The sequence below is a fragment of the Capricornis sumatraensis genome, chromosome 3 (assembly GCF_032405125.1).
Source record: "Capricornis sumatraensis isolate serow.1 chromosome 3, serow.2, whole genome shotgun sequence".
In the NCBI taxonomy this organism is placed as follows: Eukaryota; Metazoa; Chordata; class Mammalia; order Artiodactyla; family Bovidae; genus Capricornis; species Capricornis sumatraensis.
The window spans coordinates 48830782-48852671 of record NC_091071.1 but is presented as its reverse complement, the minus strand read 5'-3'; the positions used below and the strand labels follow the sequence as shown (position 1 = coordinate 48852671).

At 41.6% G+C, this 21890-nt stretch overlaps 1 protein-coding gene across 2 annotated transcripts in view; it reads right to left on the bottom strand.

Moving 5' to 3' along the window:
• Window positions 1-21890, bottom strand: part of SAP130 (Sin3A associated protein 130) — a 74025-nt gene that overhangs the window by 18954 nt on the left and 33181 nt on the right. Inside the window, exons 13-16 of one of the 2 annotated variants that reach the window (XM_068967632.1) lie at window positions 21560-21862; window positions 20573-20750; window positions 14145-14249; window positions 390-748 (exon numbers count right to left, since the gene is read on the bottom strand). In XM_068967632.1, coding sequence (XP_068823733.1) covers window positions 390-748; window positions 14145-14249; window positions 20573-20750; window positions 21560-21862 — 945 coding nt within the window. The remainder of the gene's footprint in view (window positions 1-389; window positions 749-14144; window positions 14250-20572; window positions 20751-21559; window positions 21863-21890) is intronic. The other variant, XM_068967633.1, reaches the window with a different exon arrangement.

Below are 21890 nucleotides of genomic sequence, written 5' to 3'. Positions count from 1 at the left end.
GTCCTAAAAATTTCCAATGAATAAAACATAACTCTCAACTTTTAGATTATGACTATTTTTTAAGTCGACAGTATTGTGACCCTCTTCATATGGTAATACTTCCTTAATGAATGTAAGAAGCTATGTTTAAAAATACTCTTGGGGAAACAATCTTTTCATTGATTTGGGTGAGAAATAAAATTAGTTACAAAAATGGCAGCAATATGGTTTCAGTTTTGAAAAGGATGCTTTCTTCTATTTATTAAAAACTAATAAAATGGAAATTTCAAATGGGCATCTAGGAGTCAGGCTTCCAGACTGAGGGTCATACAAGAGTTTGGACTCTTGAGGAGAGTAAGAAAAGGGGAAGAAGCAATTGCCAGCAAAGAGTATCCTACAAATGGACTTACCAGAAACTGGCCTCATGATGTCCATTGGTTCCACTTCTTCTTTAACTTTTATCTCTGGTACAGGAGGGCCCAAAACAGAAGAGAGACTGCCACCCACGGCTGCTGACGGCGGAGGGGCAGCGGCAATGGTAGTGATGGGTGGAGTGATGGGAACTGCTCCAGGAATGGTTGGAAGGGCAACCGCTGGTTGTGACGGGGGACTAGCTGCTGCAATCATAGTTGGAATGGCTGGTGGAGGCTGCTGAGTGGTGGGTGGGACTGCAATGGTGGGCTGATCACTATTTTGACTAGACATGGTCTCCATAGACACAGTGACTGGAGTGGCCATTGATACGTGGATTTCTGACTTGGGTTTGGCACTGAAAAACAAAAGCAAAGATGATGTAGCAAACAACAGAAACTTTACTTAACTTGGATCATCTCAGATGTGAATATTTGTCCACCACACAGTACAACTAAAACTCTATTCCTTGATTTTAGAAGCTGAACTTAAAGGTAACTTTTACAGGGAATTCAAGTTTTAGAACCATTGCCATCAAGTTTTTATAGGCAGTAACAAAAATTAACTTAGAAAACAAAGGGCAGTTTAAACAAATCACTGAAAGTCACTTCACTGAAAGGCAATCAGGTTTCATCAAGCCTGTGTATTTTTCCCCCCAAGAATTTGTTACTGTGTATGTTGCCTTAGGAGCTTTAAAAACTGAGAAGATACAAAACAATACAAATTGAGAATAACTTCCCTACACTTTGCATACCCAGCCCTCTACCCACAGGCACCACTCTTATAACCTTCCAGTATATGTTTCATCAGAGATACTTCGGACATCTACAAATACAGTGTTCAAAAATGTATTGATTTTTGTCAGTTTTATACGACAAAATGTCCTTACAAATTCTTCTCATTTTTTAAGTCAAATATTTCATTTAACAGCTGTAAAAGTTTGCCTATTTATATTACTACTACTGAAAACTCAAAAGTATCAAAGGCAACACAAGATAATACCCCTCAAGCTCAAGGCCAAAAACAACTGGACTTGTATAGGCAAAAAATTCAATATTGACTGAGACCTTAACAGGAATCAGAAATCTAAATGCAAAAATGTAAAACCATGAAAGTTTTATGATCAGAGTTCTTTAGACATGATACTAAAAGCATAATCCATAGAAGAAAAAAAAAGCCAGATAAATTGGGCATCATCAAAATTCAAAAATTCTGCTATGCTAAAGACCATTACAAGAGGTTGAAAAGACTAGGCCTAGATTGGAAAAAAAAACCCAAAAAACCATCTGAGGGGTGCATCTCAGGACAGGGTACTAAGTAAAATAAGCCAATCACAAGGACAAAGAGAGCTGGCACTCTATATACCTGGCAGGCTCCACATCTGCGGATTCAACCAGCAGGAAATGGAAAATATTCAGGGAAAAAAAATTCCAGAAAGTTCCAAAAAGCAAAACTTGAACTTGCTGCTTACTCGCTAAGACATACACAGCAATGACACTGTATGTATTGTTAGTAATCCAGAGATACACAGGTTACATGCAAATACTGTGCCATTTTATGTAAGGGGCTTGAGCTTCTATGGATTTTGGTATCTGCAGTGGTGTGGGTTATGGAAGCAATGCCCCAGGGATATCGAGGGGAGATTGTTCTGTAGGACTCCATTTATACAAGGTACCTAGAGTAGTAAAATTCATTGTAAAAGAAAGCAGAATGGTGATTTCCAAATGTGCACTCATCTCCCGTGGGAACACCAAAATCACAACTAGCTGCTGAACAACCACTGACAAGACGATGTTTGAATCAAAAAAACGATACCCCATGTCCAAGGACAAAGGAGAAGCTGCAACGAGATGACAGGAGGGGCACAATCATGTTAAAATCAAATCCCATACCTGCTGGGTGAGTGACCCACAGACTGGAGACCCAGAATACCAAAGAAGTTCTCCCACTGCAAGGATCTAGGCCCCACATCAGACTTCCCAACCTGGGAATTTGGCAAAGGGATTGGAATCCCCAAGGAATCCGACTTTGAAGGACAGTGGGATTTGATTACGAGTGGTGAAAACGGAGATGCTTGTAGGGTACAAACAAAGCAATGTGCACACCAGGACCCAGGGGAAAGGAACAGTGACCCCATAGGAGACTTGAGTCAGACCTGCCTGTGAGTATCTGAGGGTTTCCTGCAGAGGCACGCATTGGCAGTGGCCTGCCGCAGGGACAGGGGCACTGGCAGCAACAGTCCCGGGAGGTGCATGTTGACACAGACTGTTTTGAAGGTAGCCTTTAGCCTTACCATAGAACCTGTAGGACTCTGGGACTGGGCTGCCTCAGGCCAGACAAATAACAGGGAGAGAGCAGCCACTAGCAGACATTGGATTAAAGATTTAATGAACATCGTCTTGTTGAATATGAAGACCTATAAGACCTTTTAGAACTAACAACCAAAACAGATGTCCTTTTCATTCTAGGGGACTGGAATGCAAAAGTAGGAAGTCAAGAAACACCTGGAGTGGCCTTGGAATATGGAATGAAGCGGAGCAAAGGCTAAAAGAGTTTTGCCAAGAGAACGCACTGGTCAAAGTAAACATCTTCTTCCAACAACACAAGAGAAGACTCTACACATGGACATCACCAGATGGTCAACACCGAAATCAGATTGATTATATTCTTTGCAGCCAAAGGTGGAAAAGCTCTATAGTCAGCAAAAACAAGATCGGGAGCTGACTGTGGCTCAGATCATGAGCTCCTTATTGCCAAATTCAGACTCAAATTGAAGAAAGTAGGGAAAACCACTAGACCATTCAGGTATGACCTAAAGCAAATCCCTTATGATTATACAGTGGAAGTGAGAAATAGATTTAAGGGACTAGATCTGATAAACAGAGTGCCTGATGAACTATGGACAGAGGTTCATGACACTGTACAGGAGACAGGGATCAAGACCATCCCCATGGAAAAGAAATGCAAAAAAGCAAAATGGCTGTCTGGGGAGGCCTTACAAATAGCTGTGAAAAGAAGAGAAGTGAAAAGCAAAGGAGAAAAGGAAAGATATAAGCATCTGAATGCAGAGTTCCAAAGAATAGCAAGGAGAGATAAGAAAGACTTCCTCAGCGATCAATGCAAAGAAATAGAGGAAAACAACCGAATGGGAAAGACTAGAGATCTCTTCAAGAAAATTAGAGCTACCAAGGGAACATTTCATGCAAAGATAGGCTCAATAAAGGACAGAAATGGTATGGACCTAACAGAAGCAGAAGATATTAAGAAGAGGTGGCAAGAATACACAGAAGAACTGTACAAAAGAGATCTTCACGACCAAGATAATCACGATGGTGTGATCACTGACCTAGAGCCAGACATCCTGGAATGTGAAGTCAAGTGGGCCTTAGGAAGCATCACTACGAACAAAGCTAGTGGAGGTGATGGAATTCCATTTGAGCTGTTTCAAATCCTGAAAGATGATGCTGTGAAAGTGCTGCACTCAATATGCCAGCAAATTTGGAAAATTCAGCAGTGGCCACAGGACTGGAAAAGGTCAGTTTTCATTCCAATTCCAAAGAAAGGCATGCACTCATCTCACACGCTAGTAAAGTAATGCTCAAAATTCTCCAAGCCAGGCTTTAGCAATACATGAACCGTGAACTTCCAGATGTTCAAGCTGGTTTTAGAAAAGGCAGAGGAACATCAAACTGCCAACATCCACTGGATCATGGGAAAACCAAGAGCTCCAGAAAAACACCTATTTCTGCTTTATTGACTATGCCAAAGCCTTTGACTGTGTGGATCACAATAAACTGTGGAAAATTCTGAAAGAGATGGGAATACCAGACCACCTGACCTGCCTCTTGAGAAACCTATATGCAGGTCAGGAAGCAACACTTAGAACTGGACATGGAACAACAGACTGGTTCCAAAGAGGAAAAGGAGTACATCAAGGCTGTATATTGTCACCCCACTTATTTAACTTCTATGCAAAGTACATCATGAGAAACGCTGGGCTGGAAGAAGCACAAGCTGGAATCAAGATTGCCGGGAGTAATATCAATAACCTCAGATATGCAGATGACACCGCCCTTATGGCAGAAAGTGAAGAGGAGCTAAAAAGCTTCTTGATGAAAGTGAAAGTGGAGAGTGAAAAAGTTGGCTTAAAGCTCAACATTCAGAAAACGAAGATCATGGCATCTGGTCCCATCACTTCATGGCAAATAGATGGGGAAACAGCGGAAACAAGTATCAGACTTGATTTTTTGGGGCTCCAAAATCACTGAAGATAGTGACTGCAGCCATGAAATTAAAAGACGCTTACTCCTTGGAAGGAAAGTTATGACCAACCTAGATAGCATATTCAAAAGCAGAGACAGTACTTTGCCAACTAAGGTCCGTCTAGTCAAGGCTATGGTTTTTCCAGTAGTCATGTATGGATGTGAGAGTTGGACTGTGAAGAAGGCTGAGTGCCGAAGAATTGATGCTTCTGAACTGTGGTGTTGGAGAAGACTCTTGAGAGTCCCTTGGACTGCAAGGAGATCCAACCAGTCCATTCTAAAGGAGATCAGTCCTTGGTGTTCTTTGGAAGGAGGGATGCTAAAGCTGAAACTCCAGTACTTTGGCCACCTCATGCGGAGAGTTGACTCATTGGAAAAGACTCTGATGCTGGGAGGCATTGGGGGCAGGAGAAGGGGCCGACAGAGGATGAGATGGCTGGATGGCATCACTGACTCGATGGACGTGAGTCTGAGTGAACTCCGGGAGTTGGTGATGGACAGGGAGGTCTGGCGTGCTGTAATTCATGGGGTCACAAAGAGTCGGACACGACTGAGTGACTGAACTGAACTGAACTGTCTTGCCCATCAGAGTAAGACCTAGTTTTCAGGATGGTTGCACAAGCCTCTTATCCTTATCCATCAGAGGGCAGACAGAAGAATCAGTGCTACAATACCACACCCTCCAGAACAAAAACCACATCGCAAAAAGCTAACAAAAATCATCACAAGGATCAGAGCCTTGTCTAACCCAATGAAGCTATGAGCCACCACATCTATGCAGGGCCGACCAAGGTGGACAGGTCATGGTGGAAAGTTCTGACAAACCCTAGTCCACTGGAGAAGGCAACAGCAAACTACTTCAGTATTCTTGTTTCGAGAACCCAGTGAAGAGTATGCAAAGGCAAAAAGATTGACACAGGAAGATGAGTGTATATATACATACCCACCCCAGGCTGGCAGGTGTCCAGTATGCTACTGGGGAAGAGCAGAGAAACAGCTCCAAAAAGAATGGAGAGGCTCGGCCAAAACAGAAATGCCACTCAGCTGTGGATGTGTTTGGTGGTGAAAGTAAAGTCTGATGCTGTAAAGAACAATACTGTATGGGAACCTGGAATGTCTGGGTCATAAATCAAGGTAAACTGGACATGTCAAGCAGGAGATGGACCAGAATGGGCAAATTTAATTCAGATGACCATGATATCTGTTACTGTGGGCAAGAATCCCTTAGAAGAAATGGAGTAGCCCTCTTAGTCAATAAAAGAGTCTGAAATACAGTACTTGGGTGCAATCTCAAAAGCGACAGAATGATCTTTGTTTGTTACCAAGGTAAACCACCCAACATCACAGTAATCCAAGTCTATGCCCCAAATACTAATGCTGAAGAAATGAAGCTGTACAGTTCTACGAAGACCTGCAAGACCTTTTAAACTAACACCCCCCAAAAATGTCCTTTTCATTGTAGGGGATTTGAATGCAAAAGGAGGAAGCCAAGAGATACCTGGAATAAGAGGCAAGTTTGGCCCTGGAGTATAAAATGAAGCAGGGCAAAGGCTAACAGAGTTTTGCCAAAAAAAAAAAAAACGCTGGTCATAACAAACACCCTCTCCCATCAACACAAGAGATGACTACACATGGACATCACCAGATGGTCAATACTGAAATTAGACTGATTATATTCTTTGCAGTCAAAGATGGAGAAACTCTATACACTCAGCATAAACAAGACAGAGAGCTGTCTGTGGTTCCAATCATGAGCTCCTTATTAAACAATTCAGGTTTAAATTGAAGAAAGTAGGCAAAAACCACTAAACCATTCAGGTATGACCTAAATCAAATCCCTTATGATTATACAACAGAGGTGACAAAGAGATTCAAGGGATGAGACCTGCCAGACAGACTGCCTGAAGAACTATAGATGGAGGTTTGTAACAAGGTACAAGAGGTAGTGACCAAACCATCCCAAAGAAAAAGAAGTGCAAGAAGGCAAACTGGTTGAGGTCCTATAAGTAGCTGAAAATAGAAGAGAAGTGGTAAAGGGGAAAGTGAAAGATATACCCAACTGAATGCAGAGTTCCAGAGAACAGCAAGGAGAGATAAGAAAGCCTTAAATGAACAATGCAAAGCAACAGAGGAAAACAATAGAATGGGAAAGACTAGAAATCTCTTCAAGAAAATTAGAGATAGCAAGGGAACATTTCATATAAAAATGGGTACAATAAAGGAGAGAAAGGCAAGGACCTAACAGAAGCAGAAGAGATTAAGAAGAGGTGGCACAAATACACAGAAGAACTATACAAAAAGGTCTTTAATGACCTGGGTAACCATGATGGTGGGATCACTCACCTAGATCTAGGCATCCTGAAGTTTGAAGTCAAGTGAGTCTTAGGAAGCATTACTATGAGCAAAGCTAGTCAGGTGATGAAATTTCAGCTGAGCTATTTCAAACCCTAAAATATCATGCTGTTAAAAAGTGTTGCACTCAATATACCAGCAGATTTGGAAAACTCAGCAGTGGCCACAGGACTGGAAAAGATCACTTTTCATTCTAATCCCAAAGAAAGAAAATGCCAAAAATGTTCAAACCACCATATAATTGCACTCATTTCACATGCTAGCAAAGTAATGCTCAAAATCCTTCAAGCTAGGCATCAACAGCACATAAATCAAGAACTTCCAGATGTACAAGCTAGATTTAGAAAAGATAGAGGAACCAGAGATCAAATTGGCAACATATGCTAGATCACAGAAAATGCAAGGGAATTCCAAAATAAAACGTACTTGTGCTTCATTGACTTTGCTAAAGCCTTTGGCTGTGTGGATCACAACAAACTATGGAAAATTCTTAAAGAATACCAGACCACTTCACCGGTCTCCTGAGAAACTTGTTTGCAGGTCAAGAAGCAACACTTAGCAATGGACATGGAACAATGGACTGGTTCAAATTTGGGAAATGAGTACATCAAGGATATATAATGTCACCCTGCTATTTAATTTACAGGCAGAGTACATCATGCAAAATGCTGGGCTGGATGAATACCAAGCTGGAATCAAGACGCTGGGAGAATTACCTCAGATATGCAGATAATATCACTCCAATGGCAGAAAGTAAAGAACTAAAGACCTTCTTGATGGAGGTGAAAGAAGAGAGTGAAAGAGCTGGCTTAAAACTCAACATTCAAAATATTAAGATCGTGGCATCAGGTCCCATCTATGGTGAACAGATGGGGAGAAAGTAGAAATAGTGGCACAGTTTATTTTCCTGGGCTCCAAAATCACTGAGGACAGTGACTGCAGCCAAGAAATTTAAAGACACTTGTTCCTTAGAAGGACAGCTGTGACAAACCTAGACAGTATATTAAAAAGCAAAGGCATCACTTTGCCGACAAAGGTCAGTATAGGCAAAGCTATGGTTTTTTCAGTAGTTATGTATGGATGCAAGAGTTGGACCATACAGAAGGCTGACACCGAAGAACTGATGCCTTCAAACTGTGGTGCTGGAGAAGATTCCTGAGAGTTCCTTGAACTGCAAGGAGATCAAACCAGTGAATCCTAAAGGAAATCAACTCTGAATATTCATTGGAGGGACTGGTGCTGACGCTGAAGCTCCAATGCTTTGGCCACCTGATGAGAAGAACTGACTCATTTGAAAAGACCCTGATGCTGGGAAAGATTGAAGGTGGGAGGAGAAGGGGACAATAGAGGATGAGATGGTTGGATGGCATCACAGACTCAATGGACATGAATTTGAGTAAACTCTGGGAGGTGGTGATGGACAGGGAGGCCTGGAATGTTGCATTCATGGTGTTTCAAGAAGTCAGACAAGACTTAGCTACTGAACCAACAATAGAATCATATACATTGATAATTGCCTTAGAGTAAATGGATTAAATGCACCAACCAAAAGACAAAGACTGGTTGGGCGAAGATAAAAACAAGACCCATGTGAGATCTAGGGACACTTACAGACTGAAATTAAGGAGATGGCAGAAAGTATTTCATGCAAATGGGAATCGTAAGAAAGGTGGAGTAATAATATCTATATCAGACAAACTTTAAAACAAATATTGTTATAAGAGAAAAAGAAGGACACTGCATAATGCTCAAGGGTTCAGTCCAAGAAGACAATATAACAACTATAAATATATATGAACTCAACATACGAATTCCTCAGTATGTAAGGCAAATACCAACAGCCATAAAGGGATAAATTGACAGTAACACAATAATAGTGGGGTAGGTTAACACCCCACTTTCAACAACAGACAGATCTGGTAGAAAATTAATAAAGAAACTCAGGCTTTAAATGACACGTTAGACCAGATGGATTTAATTAATATTCATAGAGCATTCCAACTAAAAGCAGCAGACTACACATTCTTCTCAAGTGCACATGGAACATTCTCCAGGATTGACCACTTGTTGGATCACAAGGTGAGCCTTGGTAAATTTATGAAAACTGAAATCATATCAAACATCTTTTCTGATCACAACTGCTATGAAATCAGAAATAAAGTACAAGAAAATAACTATAAAAAACACAAACACACGGCAGCTAAACACTATGCTACTAAACAAGCAATCGAATCACTGAATAAATTTAGAGAAAATAAAATAATACTTAGAGACAAATGAAACTAAAGCACAATGGTGCAAAACTTATCAGATGCAGCAAAGGGAGCTCTAAGAGGGAAGTTTATAGCAGTACAATGCTACCTCATGAAAAAAGAATAATCTCAAATAAACTACATAACCTTACACCTAAAACCCCTAGAGAAAGAACAACAAACAAAATCTAAAGTTAGCAGAAGGAAAGAAATCACAAAGATCATAGCAGAAATAAATGAAATAGAGACAAAACAATCGCAAACATCAATGAAATTCAAAGTTGGTTCTTTGAAAAGATAAAATTGATAAACTTTTAGTTGGACTCATGAAGAAAAAAAGGGAGAGGACTTACACCAATAAAATCAGAAATGAAAAAGGAGACATTACGACGGACTCCACAGAAATACCAAGGATCATGAGACTACTATGAGCAACAGTATGCCAACAAAATGGGCAACCTGGAAGAAAAGGACAAACCAATCAAAGCAGCGAAGCTGAAACTGTGATTAAAAGCCCCCCAATAAATGAAAGTTCAGGACCTGACTGCTTCACAGGCAAATTTAATCAAACATTTAGAGAAAAGTTAACATCTATTCTGAAACTGTTTCAAAAAACTGCAGAGGAAGGAACATTTTCAAACTCATTTTTGAGGTCACCATCACCCTGATACCAAAACCAAAAAGTGGGCAAAAAGGATACATATCTTAACATAATAAAAGCCATATATGACAAACCTATAGCTAGCATCACATTCAATGGTGAAAAGCTGAAAGCATTCCCTCTAAAACCAGGAATAAGACAAGGATTCTACTCTCACCTCTTTTATTCAACATAATTTTGGGAGTCTTAGCTACAGCAATCAGGAAAGAAAACGAAGTAAAGGGAATCTAAATTGGAAAAGAAGTTGTTAAACTGTCACTGTTGACAAAATGACATGATACTATACACAGAAGATCCTAAAGATGCTACCAGAAAACTCCAAGAACTCATCAATTAATGTGGTAAAGTTGCAGGTTACAAAATTAACATGTAGCAATCTGTTGCATTTCTACACATTAACAACAAAAGATCAGAAAGAGAAAATTCAGGAAACAGCTCCATTTACCACCACCTCATAAAGAATGAAATACCTATGAATAAACTTACCTAAGGAAACAAAAGTATAAGTACTCGGAAAAGTATAAGATGTTGATGAACTACTCTAGGCAATTTACAGATTATCAGTGCAATCCCTATCAAATTACCAATGGCATTTTTCACAGAACTAGAACAAAAATCTCAAAATTTGTTTGGAGACACAAAAGACCCCAAATAGCCAAAGCAATCTTGAGAAAGAAAATGGAGTCAGAGTAATCAAACTCCCTGACTTCAGATTACACTACAAAACCACAGTCATCCAAACAGTAAGGTCCTGGCACAAAAACAGAATTACAGATCAATGGATCAGGACAGAAACCCAAAAATAAGATCACACACCTGTGGTCAATTAATCTATGACAAAGGAGGCAAGACTGCACAACGTTGGAAAGACAGTCTCTTCAACAAATGGTGCTGGGAAAACTGGACAGCTACATACAAGTTTAAAAAAATGAAATCAGATTATTCCTTAACTTCATACACAAAAATAAGCTCAAAATAGATTAAAGACCTAAATGTGAAACTGGACACTATGTAACTCCTAGAGGAAAACATAGGCAGAACACTCTCTGACATAAATCACAGCATTATCTTATTTGATTTGTCTCCCACAGTAATGGAAATAAAAACAAAAATAAACAAATAAACAAATGGGACCTACTTAAACCCAAAAGTTTCTGCACAGCAAGGGAGACAACAAACAAAATGAAAAGACAACCCTCAGATTGGGAGAAAATATTTGCAAATGATACGACTGATATATTGCAAAATTTACTAACAGCTCACAACACCTAACAGCCTAAATACACATCTCTCCAAAGAGAAATCTTTATCTGCACTAGCAAGGATAAAGATGCTGCTATGAAATGTGCACACTGACTCCAAGGATTAGTTAAGGTAGATAAGCTGTCCCTGTAAGTGATATTGGCAGAAACCTCACATTAAAGGAACTCTTAGAGAAAATTTACAATATTGAAAATACAAAAGATAAAATGTCAGGGCAGATCCAAATTTAGAAAGCAATATGACAATTCACTAAAGCATAGAAGGACTCTTGCACAAATTATATAATATGAATAAGGCAAGGACTGTTCCAACTACCGTTGTCCCTTGGTACTCATCCCCTAGGGGATATGAATACAGATACCAAAACCTGTGGATGCTCACCATGTGTTTACACCCTTGGATAGAGAGGGTGAACTCTTGATGAGTTTTTAGTAAGAAATAAAACATTTTAATGTTTTAATGTCTCAGTGCGTCTGATGTTCAAATTACAGTGTACTAAGTAAATTTTACTTTTTTTTTTTCCACTTCCCTATATATTATGGGCTTCTCTGGTGGCTCAGATGGTAAAGAAGCTGCCTGCAGTGCAAAGACCCGGGTTTGATCCCTAGACCAGAGAGATTCCCTAGAGAAATAGGAAGAGCGTTTTTAATATTTTCACAAATGTTTTTAAAGTCACAAAAAATTATAAGTAACCACGTACAGTTTCTGATTACACGGTTGTTTATACATTTTTGCACTAATGTACAAAGTGGTGACCGCAAGTACTCCTACATCAAAGTCCAGGCCCCTGCTCTTTCCTCTGCCCAACACAGTCTTACATCAGGGAACACGTGGCTCTTAAAACCTCTGCTCAGAGAAGCCCTCCTGTAAGTCATCACCTCTTCTCCCATCACTTATATTCCTTTTACACTGGTTTCTTTTTCTTCACATATTTATTATTTCTCTACTTTCACTAGACAGTACGCTTAAGGAATGGACCCTTTGTTTCAGTCACTTTTATTTGCCTGGATTCTGAAATGATACTTAGTACACATATGGCATTCATAATTTTTTGAATGAAGTTTTATGAAGTTCAGTTCTATTCAGTCACTCAGTCGTGTCTGACTCTTTGCAACCCCATGAATTGCAGCACGCCAGGCCTCCCTGTTCATCACCAACTCCTGGAGTTCACTCAGACTTACGTCCATCAAGTCAGTGATGCCATCCAGCCATCTCATCCTCTGTCGTCCCCTTCTCCTCCTGCCCCCAATCCCTCCCAGCATCAGAGTCTTTTCCAATGAGTCAACTCTTCACATGAGGTGGCCAAAGTATTGGAGTTTCAGCTTCAGTATCATTCCTTCCAAAGAACATCCAGGACTGATCTCCTTTAGAATGGACTGGTTGGATCTCCTTGCAATCCAGGGGACTCTCAAGAGTCTTCACCAACACCACAGTTCAAAAGCATCAATTCTTCAGCGCTCAGCCTTCTTCACAGTCCAACTCTCACGTCCATACATGACTACTGGAAAAACCATAGCCTTGACAAGATGGACCTTTGTTGGCAAGGTAATGTCTCTGCTTTTGAATATGATATCTAGGTTGGTCATAACTTTCCTTTCAAGGAGTAAGCATCTTTTAATTTCATGGCTGCAATCACCATCTGCAGTGATTTTGGAGCCCAAAAAATCAAGTCTGACACTGTTTCCACTGTTTCCCCATCTATTTCCCATGAAGTGATGGGACCGGATGCCATGATCTTCGTTTTCTGAATGTTGAGCTTTAAGCCAACTTTTTCACTCTCCTCTTTCACTTTCATCAAGAGGCTCTTTAGTTCCTCTTCACTTTCTGCCATAAGGGTGGTGTCATCTGCATATCTGAGGTTATTGATATTACTCCCGGCAATTTTGATTCCAGCTTGTGCTTCTTCCAGTCCAGCATTTCTCATGATGTGCTCTGCATATAAGTTAAATAAGCAGGGTGACAATATACAGCCTTGACATACTCCTTTTCCTCTTTGGAACCAGTCTGTTGTTCCATGTCCAGTTCTAACTGTTGCTTCCTGACCTGCATACAGATTTCTCAAGAGGCAGGTCAGGTGGTCTGGTATTTCCATCTCTTTCAGAATTTTCCAGTTTATTGTGACCCACACAGTCAAAGGCTTTGGCATAGTCAATAAAGCAGAAATTTATGAATAAGTAGATCTAAATATGTTAACACAGTAAGCTATTACTGATATAAGGAAAAAATGCCATATAATAAACAATCAATAAAGTCTTATTTTTAAGAACTTCTCAGCCTATCTACACATGTATGTGGAAAAAGATGTGGAAAGATACTTAACAAAACTTTAACCAATTAATATTACTCTGGGGGTGCTTTCCAAGTGGCTCAGTGTTAAAGAATCTGCCTGTCAATGCAGGAGATGCAGGTTCAATCCCTGGGATGGGAAGATCCCCTGGAGAAGGCAATGGCAACCCACTCCACTATTCCTGCCTGGAAAATCCCATGGACAGAGGAGCCTGGCAAGATGAATAGTCCATGGGGTTACAAAGACTCAGAGGCTAAAACAGTAACAAATTACTCTGGGGAGAAGAACTAGAGAGGTGAGGGGAGAATGGGACAAAGATTTTTACATTATACTTTTTATATTGTCTCATTTTCTTTTCCAAAATACTATTTTTAGAATTAAGAAGATAAGTAAAATAGCATGTATTAACTGTCACCATGCCATTTTTGACAGCAACAGGAACTGGGTGTTCACTATGAGGCAGGCTCTATTCTAAGTGCTATGAATACACAAGAATCCTATGAGGAAGATGTTATAAGTATGCCCATTTCTAAAATAAGGAAATTAAGAACCAGAGAGGTCAAGAAATGTGTCCAGATCACACAGCTTAGAAAATGGGTTTTTCAGATGCACACAAACAAATTATGTGAAGTTTGTCACATGTCACTAGACTTTCCTGTCCTCAATTATGTGCTCACCCTGCAGGCCTGGGCGACCCAGACGTACTCCGCATAGAGCTCTCCACGCGAGGGCTGGCCACGTCAGGAGGCTGAGGGGGAATGAGGGTTTTCCGCACTGCCATTCTAGAAGAGACAAGAGACAAACCCGGAATACAAGAGTCTGTGGGCATTCGAAGGGTAAGAACAACACATCTGCTACGTGGATCTACGGTGAAATTAAAGCACCATGTTGCCAGGTGCTTTTTAATGCATTGAAAAGTTTTGTCAACGTAATAAAGGCACATTATTTAAAAAGTCAAACAGTACTAAAGAGCTTTTAACAAAACACAGCCGATCTCTTTCCCATCCTTCATCACTTCCTGCCTGTCTCTCATCCGGAAGCAACTATTTTGACTCTTATCTGCTTCTTCTACTTTCTACCTACACATTTCCTTTGTACTTAAAATTTAAATTCATTTAGTATTCAGTCATTATTACACCTATGTATTCATATTGACCTAAGCAAGTTAATGGAAGCTGAGTGAAAAAAGTCGATTAAGACAGCTAGCTAGTGATCAAATGTGTCATGCAGTAGAGAGGCCACATGCGGCTCAGACCAGAGCTTAGTGATGTGGAAATCATAAATGATCCCGATGTGTAATTTTGGCAGAGTGGCAGAAGCAAATACTAGAAGAGAACTGGTTTGAGAGAAAATGTCTAGAATGAGAACACACCATTCTGCAATGCAATGAATTCAGATACTTATCATCAAGACTGTTAATATCTCAAAAAAGGGTGACCAGCAGACAGCCTATTTCTCCTAGTATAATACTAAAATCAGGCTTCCCAGGCGACCCGCGATGAAGATCCACCTGCCAGTGCAGGATATGTGGGTTTGATTCCTGGGTAGGGAAGATCCTCTGGAGAAGGAAACGGCAACCTATTCCAGTATTTTTGCCTAGGAAAATCCATGGACAGAGGACCCTGGTGGGCAACAGTCCATTGGGTCACAAAAATAGTTGGATGTGACTTAGCAACTAAACAACAAAACACTAAACTGCCAACTTATGAAGGGATTTTGCTAAAAGGGGAAAAGAATCAAGCCTTTAGATTAAAGTAACAGCTTGGAAAATGTGGAAGAGAGAATAAGTGAAACTAGGTGATGGGAGACAGGGGCATGGATTGTGTTCCCTAAAATGAGCCACTGGGGTCCTAATTCCTGGTGCTTGTGAATGTCAAAACATAGGGTCTTTGCAAATGTAACTAAGTTAAGGATCTTGACATGAGATCATTTTAGATTTAGAGTCTTTTAGAAAAGACCCTGATGCTGGGGTAAGACTGTAGGTAAAAGGAGAAGGGGGAACAGAGGATGAGATGGTTAGATGGCATCACCTACTCAACGGATATGAATTTGAACAAACTCCGGGAGACAGCGGACGTGAGAGGAGTCTTGCGTGCTTCAGTCCACAGGGTCACAAAGAGTAGGATACAACTTGGTGACTGAACAACAACATAAAAGTTATATGGCAGGTCCTAAATCCAATGGCTGATGCCAACAGAAAGGAGATGGAGATCTGAGACAGGCAGAGGCAAGGGCATGTGAATACGGAAACAGAGAGTGGAGCGGTGCATCCACAGGCAAAGCAGCTCCAAGGCTGCCGACTGCCACCAGGTACTGGGAGAGAGGCACAGAGCGCTCTCCCTGAGGAGGGACGCCTAGTCATCGTACTGTGAGAATAAACTCGTGCTGCTTTAGACCACCAAACTTGTGATAATTTGTTATAGCAGCCCTAAGGAAACTAATACAATGGGGCTACAACTGACAAATTCAGGGAAAGAGATGGTGGGGGAAGGGAAAACTCCACGGGACAAAAGAGCCGGTAAAAAAAGGGAGTGGATAGGCATACAGATAAAACATGGATTAAGTTAATAACTGAAGTTGGATTATGGGAATAAATTCTTATGTTCAAATTTGTATTATGTTTAAGCTTTCCACAATAAAAATGAAAAAGCAAGACCAACTCCACTCACCCCAGAAAACAAACCACCCCCCCAAACCCATAAAGAGATATACTATAAATGTACAGAATGACCAAACTTACAAACAGTGCCAAATAACAAGTGTTGGTGATGACAGAGGCAATGATTCCACCGCTAGTGACAGTGCAAATGGGTGTAACACCTGAACAAACTGCTGGCATTACCTGTTAGATCTGAACATGAGCACAGACCACATCCCAGCAAATCCCTTCTGGGGCACTACATTATGGACACATCAAAGGTGATGTACAAAGATGTTGGGATAACATTACAGCCCCAAAATGGAAAAAACCCATAGATCCATGGATAAATGATGCTATTCTTATATAAGGGTATTTTAAACAACAACTGAAAAGTTACAATCACATGTAGTAACATGGATGAACTATCCAAAACCAAGTGAAAGATGACAGAGTCACAAAAATATATATATGATTCTATCAGAAAGAGGCAAAAGAGGATAAGAAGAGAAACTGGTCAGTAACCTTTGGGAGGAAGTACTGGTAATCACACAGATGTACACTGGGTTCCCTTTGTGCTAACTCATTATACTGTACATACATTATCTGCACAGGCAAAGAGATAACTCCTTTATTTTCATTGCAAACAGGAGAAATAAAACGGGGTAGAGAATGGAGGAAAGTGGCTTAATAGAAGAATTTTTTTTTTAAGATGGAAGAACTGACAGCAAGATTATACTTTTTATGTGAATAACCCACTTATAAGAAAAAACTGATGAAGGAGAGAGAGAGAGGAGCTGGAGCTGGAGTAGGTAAGAAAGGTTGTGATCAGAGCTCTGAAGAGGCTCCCCTGGAGCTCACCTGTACTGGAAAATGGAGGTGGAGCGGGGAAAAGAGGCTGGTAGGTAGCATGGGTAAGAAAAAACTGATGAAGGAGGAGAGAGAGAAGAGCTGGAGCTGGAGTAGGTGAGAAAGTTTGTGATGGGAGCTCTGAAGAGGCTCCCCTGGAGCCCACCTGTACTGGGAAATGGAGGTGGAGTGGGAAAAAGAGGCTGGCAGGTACGATGTGACAGCTAGTTTGTGAAGTTCTCTTGTGCTTGTTGCCATTTTCTCAAGAAAGTAGGTGGCACTTTCATTAGCTACTAGTGAATGTGGAGAGAAGCTGTGGAAGCCTGGGAAAGAACAGAGGCACCTGGTTGTCTGGACGGGTGGTGGAAGCAAGCAGACAGTGCTGGTCCACCATGATACCCCAGTGGAGGTGTGTGAGGTTAAGCAGGACCAGGCAGTGTGGTGCTCCCTAACACTGCTACACATATGCAGGCAGCGTAACACAAATGAGGATTTAACTCTGGTTTTGACAAAGTGAAGAGGAGGGTAAGAAACCTGAGGATGGAGGCAAGGAAATGATCACAAAGGACCACAGACTCTGAACCAAGGAGAGCAGACAAAGATGTCAGGAAAGGCAGTTAGAAGAGTGAAAAGGTGGTTAAGGACCAACAGACTGCAGGCTTCCAGCGGGGTCTTGTTGAGTCACAGTTCTGCTGCCAGGGGCGTGGAAGGAGGCAGGCTGTGGGCCACTGGGGTACAGAAAATGCTGCTAAACTTCTGAGCTGTGGAATGCTTGTGCTCCTGGGGGTGCGCTGCTACAGGAGGGTGGATGCAAGGGACACATTCAAGCAACTGAGAGGCCACAGAGCTGGGAAATGTCAAATTTCTCTTTACGTTAAAGATAGTATGACAGCCAGCCACTATGTACCTTCTGAAGGACACACACAGTCTCCAAATCAAACCTGACTCTGTCCCAACCAGGTGGCTGCCAATCACATGGGGCCACTAAACAGTCGAAAGGCAGTAAATGCAAGTGACCAGCAGGACTTTTAAGAAAGTTTCATTAGGGGCTCCCCTGGTGGCTCAGACGGTAAAGAATGTTTCACTGAAGTTAATTTGAATTTAAAAGCTGGTATTTGACTAGAACAGTCAAATTCACAGAGTTAGAAAGTACACTGGTAATGCCAGGGGCCAGCAGGTGAAGGCACTGTAAGGGTGAAGGGACAGGGGGAATGGGGAGTTAGTATTTAATGGAGACAGAGCTTCAGTTTAAGAAGGTAAAAAACCTGGGAGGTGATGATGGTGAGAGCTGCACAACAATGTGAATGTATTTAATGTCACTGAAATGTACGTTAAATATGGTTAAAATAGTATGTTTTATATTATGTGACTTTTACCACAATAAAAAAAAACATTTAAAAAAACATTAAAAATAAAAACTGATATTTGATTCAGTTATTGGAAAACTTTTCAGTGTGTCTGGATGAACTTGGTTATGTGAAACTACTTTTTCAATAGCAAATTTTATGAAATTTGAATACAGACCAAGAAGCATATCTGCTGTTGAGGAGGAGTGGATGAAAGTGGCGATGAGGCACCAAGAGGACCGTCACCCCATCTCCGGGCACAGCGACAGGGAGGGATGGGGAGGAAGAGACAGCCACCACTCTGGGGAGAGTCGAGGAAAAGGCCACTGAGACCCCAAGAAGAGCCAGGACCCAATTAGAGCAAAAAGCCACGCTCAGAGAAGTCAGGCCCCAGAGGGCTTGGATGGTAACAGGTCATCACGGAAGGTGAGCAGAAGGGCCGTTGTACACGACAAAGCACGGGAAAAAGGCAGGTCTTGCTGCGTCCCGTGTTGTGAAGTTTCAAAATATTTTATCCTGGCGCCAGTGTGTGTCCACTGCACATACTGTGCCAAGCATTTTGTGGTTTGTTAAATCAGGAAACTCTTACTCTTCAGTTTTGGTAATTTACTATGATCCTTCCTCTTCCAAGGCAGGACTCTCCTGAACTGGTACTTTAATTTTTTGGTATTTTCTCCCCTTTTGTCTTTTTGCTCTACTGAGAGATTTCCTGTTTTACCTTTCAACTCCTCTACTGAGTTTTCAGTTTCTGCTCTCACACTTTTAACTTCAGGACAGACTCTTGTTCTCTGACTGTTCCCTCTGAGAATCATGGCCTTCCCGTCTGATAGATGCAGATTTCTTTGGTCCTTTGAAGAGGGCACTGACGGTGTCTGTCTCTGTTCATGCTTTCTTAGGCTTTGTTTTTAGTTTTATTCTCTTTGCCTAGCCTTTACAACTTCCAAACTGCCTTTTGCAGTGGTCCCTGTCTTGTATTGTTAGAATCCCCAGCAGGCACCTGATATGCTGGGCTGCATGCTCCTGATGAAGGAGGACTAAAAAGCTGATGGGATGCTCTGAGCGTGTGGCAGGGTTTGTCTACCTTAAGGGTGATGTGATCCCTATCTGAAGGGTCCTTCAACGCCTAGTGTAGGTATTTTTAGATCTTTCTCATTGGGCTGATGGGCCCTAGGAGATTACAGTCCTCTTCTCGATTTCTCTTCTCAAATGGGAGAAGTGGACAGGCAGTCTCAGCACGCCATGCTGGCCAAGCCACCTAGTCTGCTTTTGGTACAGCGCCCTGTCCTCTGCAGTGCTGGCTGCTCCCAGTGGGTCATCTGCAGAGTGCCCCAGGGCTGGGGAGAAGGCGCAGCACAGATCCGCCGTGTGGGCAGACAAGGCAGGGCCCTAATCACTTTTCAGACAGATTTCAGCCAAGCTTCCTTTCACCCTCAGTTCTTCCTGTTTCCGGTTCTTCTGAAGATTTACAATTTAAACGAGGATGGTTCTCAATTGTTCTCTGCAGACTTAACATCCACCATTCTCACTGCTAAGGGAGTGAGTGCTTGCCTATCTGCTTTCTAGCCTCCAAGTCTTGTTGCTTTTGAGTCCTCTCCTATTCTCCCCATCCTTGTGTATTTATGATCTTCTAAAAAAGCCTCTTTACTAAAAGTTCAGTACGGTTTTGACAGGAGGAGAAATTAAGAAGAGCATGTTCAATCTGCCATCTTCATTACAAGCTCTGCCTTGCGTTTTCCTTGACAAGGTTACTTTGTCATGAACCGACTTAGTGTTAAAAGACAGACTTGGATCTCTGTGTCACAGCAGAGCACCTATCTTCTCGCCGATGACCCACCAACTTAGAAGCTTCTATGACAACACGGAACATTATCCGCTACTAAATGTGACCCTTAATACACCTGGAGCGCTGCTTGCCTGAAGCAACAGTTCATTTAAGATAGCGAGGAAAAGACAGACAGCACATGTTACTGTGCCTAACTAGATAAGCCTGAAAAACTCAGTACAAGCTAGGGGTTCCAGCATTAAACTCTCAGAACCACAGAGAACTCTCCAAGTAATTAATATGCAACAGATGTTTACAAACTGACACCCAACTGAATCCTGGATTCTTACTGTCTTCCAGTCTGAACTCAGCAAGGTTCTACTGAACAACCTGTTCGGCAAGTTATTTTGGCAGAAATTGAGTTTGCTACAGCACTGGATTAGTGCCTACTGTTTATACCAATGATATCCAGAACTAGAGGCGTCATTTGACACTTCCGGGTGTACTCACCCGTCTGTGGCAGGTTTCTTTCGGAGTATACTTGGCCGTGGGGATGAGCCCTGGGCTGGAGCATTGGTGCTCACACTCTGGCTGTGAGTCTGCACCACAGTTGTTGCTGCTGGAGCAGCACTGAATGGGTTGTTGATAGGGTTGGCTACAATTGTGGCTCCATCCGCCAACACCACTGCTAGAGGACACGGAGGGGGCAGGAGAGAACAATGAGAAGAAGGAAACAGAAGTAACATTACTAAAATGTTGCACGAGACAAAGAACAATGATTAGACTACCACACTGAAGAGTACCCACGTTAGGACTTTCCAATTTCAAGCACAGGGATAAGAGCAAAAGCAGATGGCAAAACGGGAGAAGTTATAGAGCCTACTGATCAAAACCCACTTTTCTTTGCTCTATGATCATAGTTACTAATAAATAAGATACATAAAGTACATACGACACTTCAAGAAATGTTCTCCTACAGACTTTTTGTAAAATATCACCGCTTCTCAATTCCTTATAATGGTACTAACATTCCAGTCTATCTTAATTTTATGCTCTACAAACAACTCCAAAAACAATCTTAGGAAATTCCTTGGCTGTCTAGTGGTTAGGACTCTGCGCTTCTAATGCTAGGGCCCGAATTCAATCCCTGGTTGGAGAACTAGATCCCACAAGCTACACAGTGAGCCAAAAAAATTAAAATGAAAAAGAAAATCCTAAAATGGAATGTACATACTACCTTTATAAGGGTGAATGTACCCTCTTAACTAAGAGTGCTTCTCCCCCTATGCAAATGCCTATTAAGCTATTTACATATGCAGTTTCTAATGCTTACAATGATCCTGACAGGTAAGTTCTAAGCAACTCATGTTCCAAAGAGGAAACTAAGGTTTAATGAGGTTACTTGAGACCACAAAGCCAGCAAGTGGCAGAACCATTATTTAAACCCTACGTATCTTTTCTCTCCATACCAAGTTCCATGTAAAAAATTAAAATTACCTGAAGTCTTTCCTTCGGGCTGAGGCTGCTGGGTCCCTATTGGTGCAGGCTGAAGTCCTTGGGTGCTGATGGGGGTTGCTGAGTGAATTCCCTGTGTCCCGATGGGGGCTGGCTGGATCCCCGGGGTGCCAATGGGGGCTGGCTGGATCCCCTGTGTACTAATGGGGGCTGGCTGGATCCCTTGGATATGTCGAGCGTGAGATGCATCCACTGTCATCAGCTGCATGGGGTTCAGGTGGACTGTGGATGCCACCCCTACTCCAGTCTGAGCTGTGATAGCAGAGTTTGGAGCCTGAGCTGAAACTACAGATGATGCAGAAAGTGACAAGAA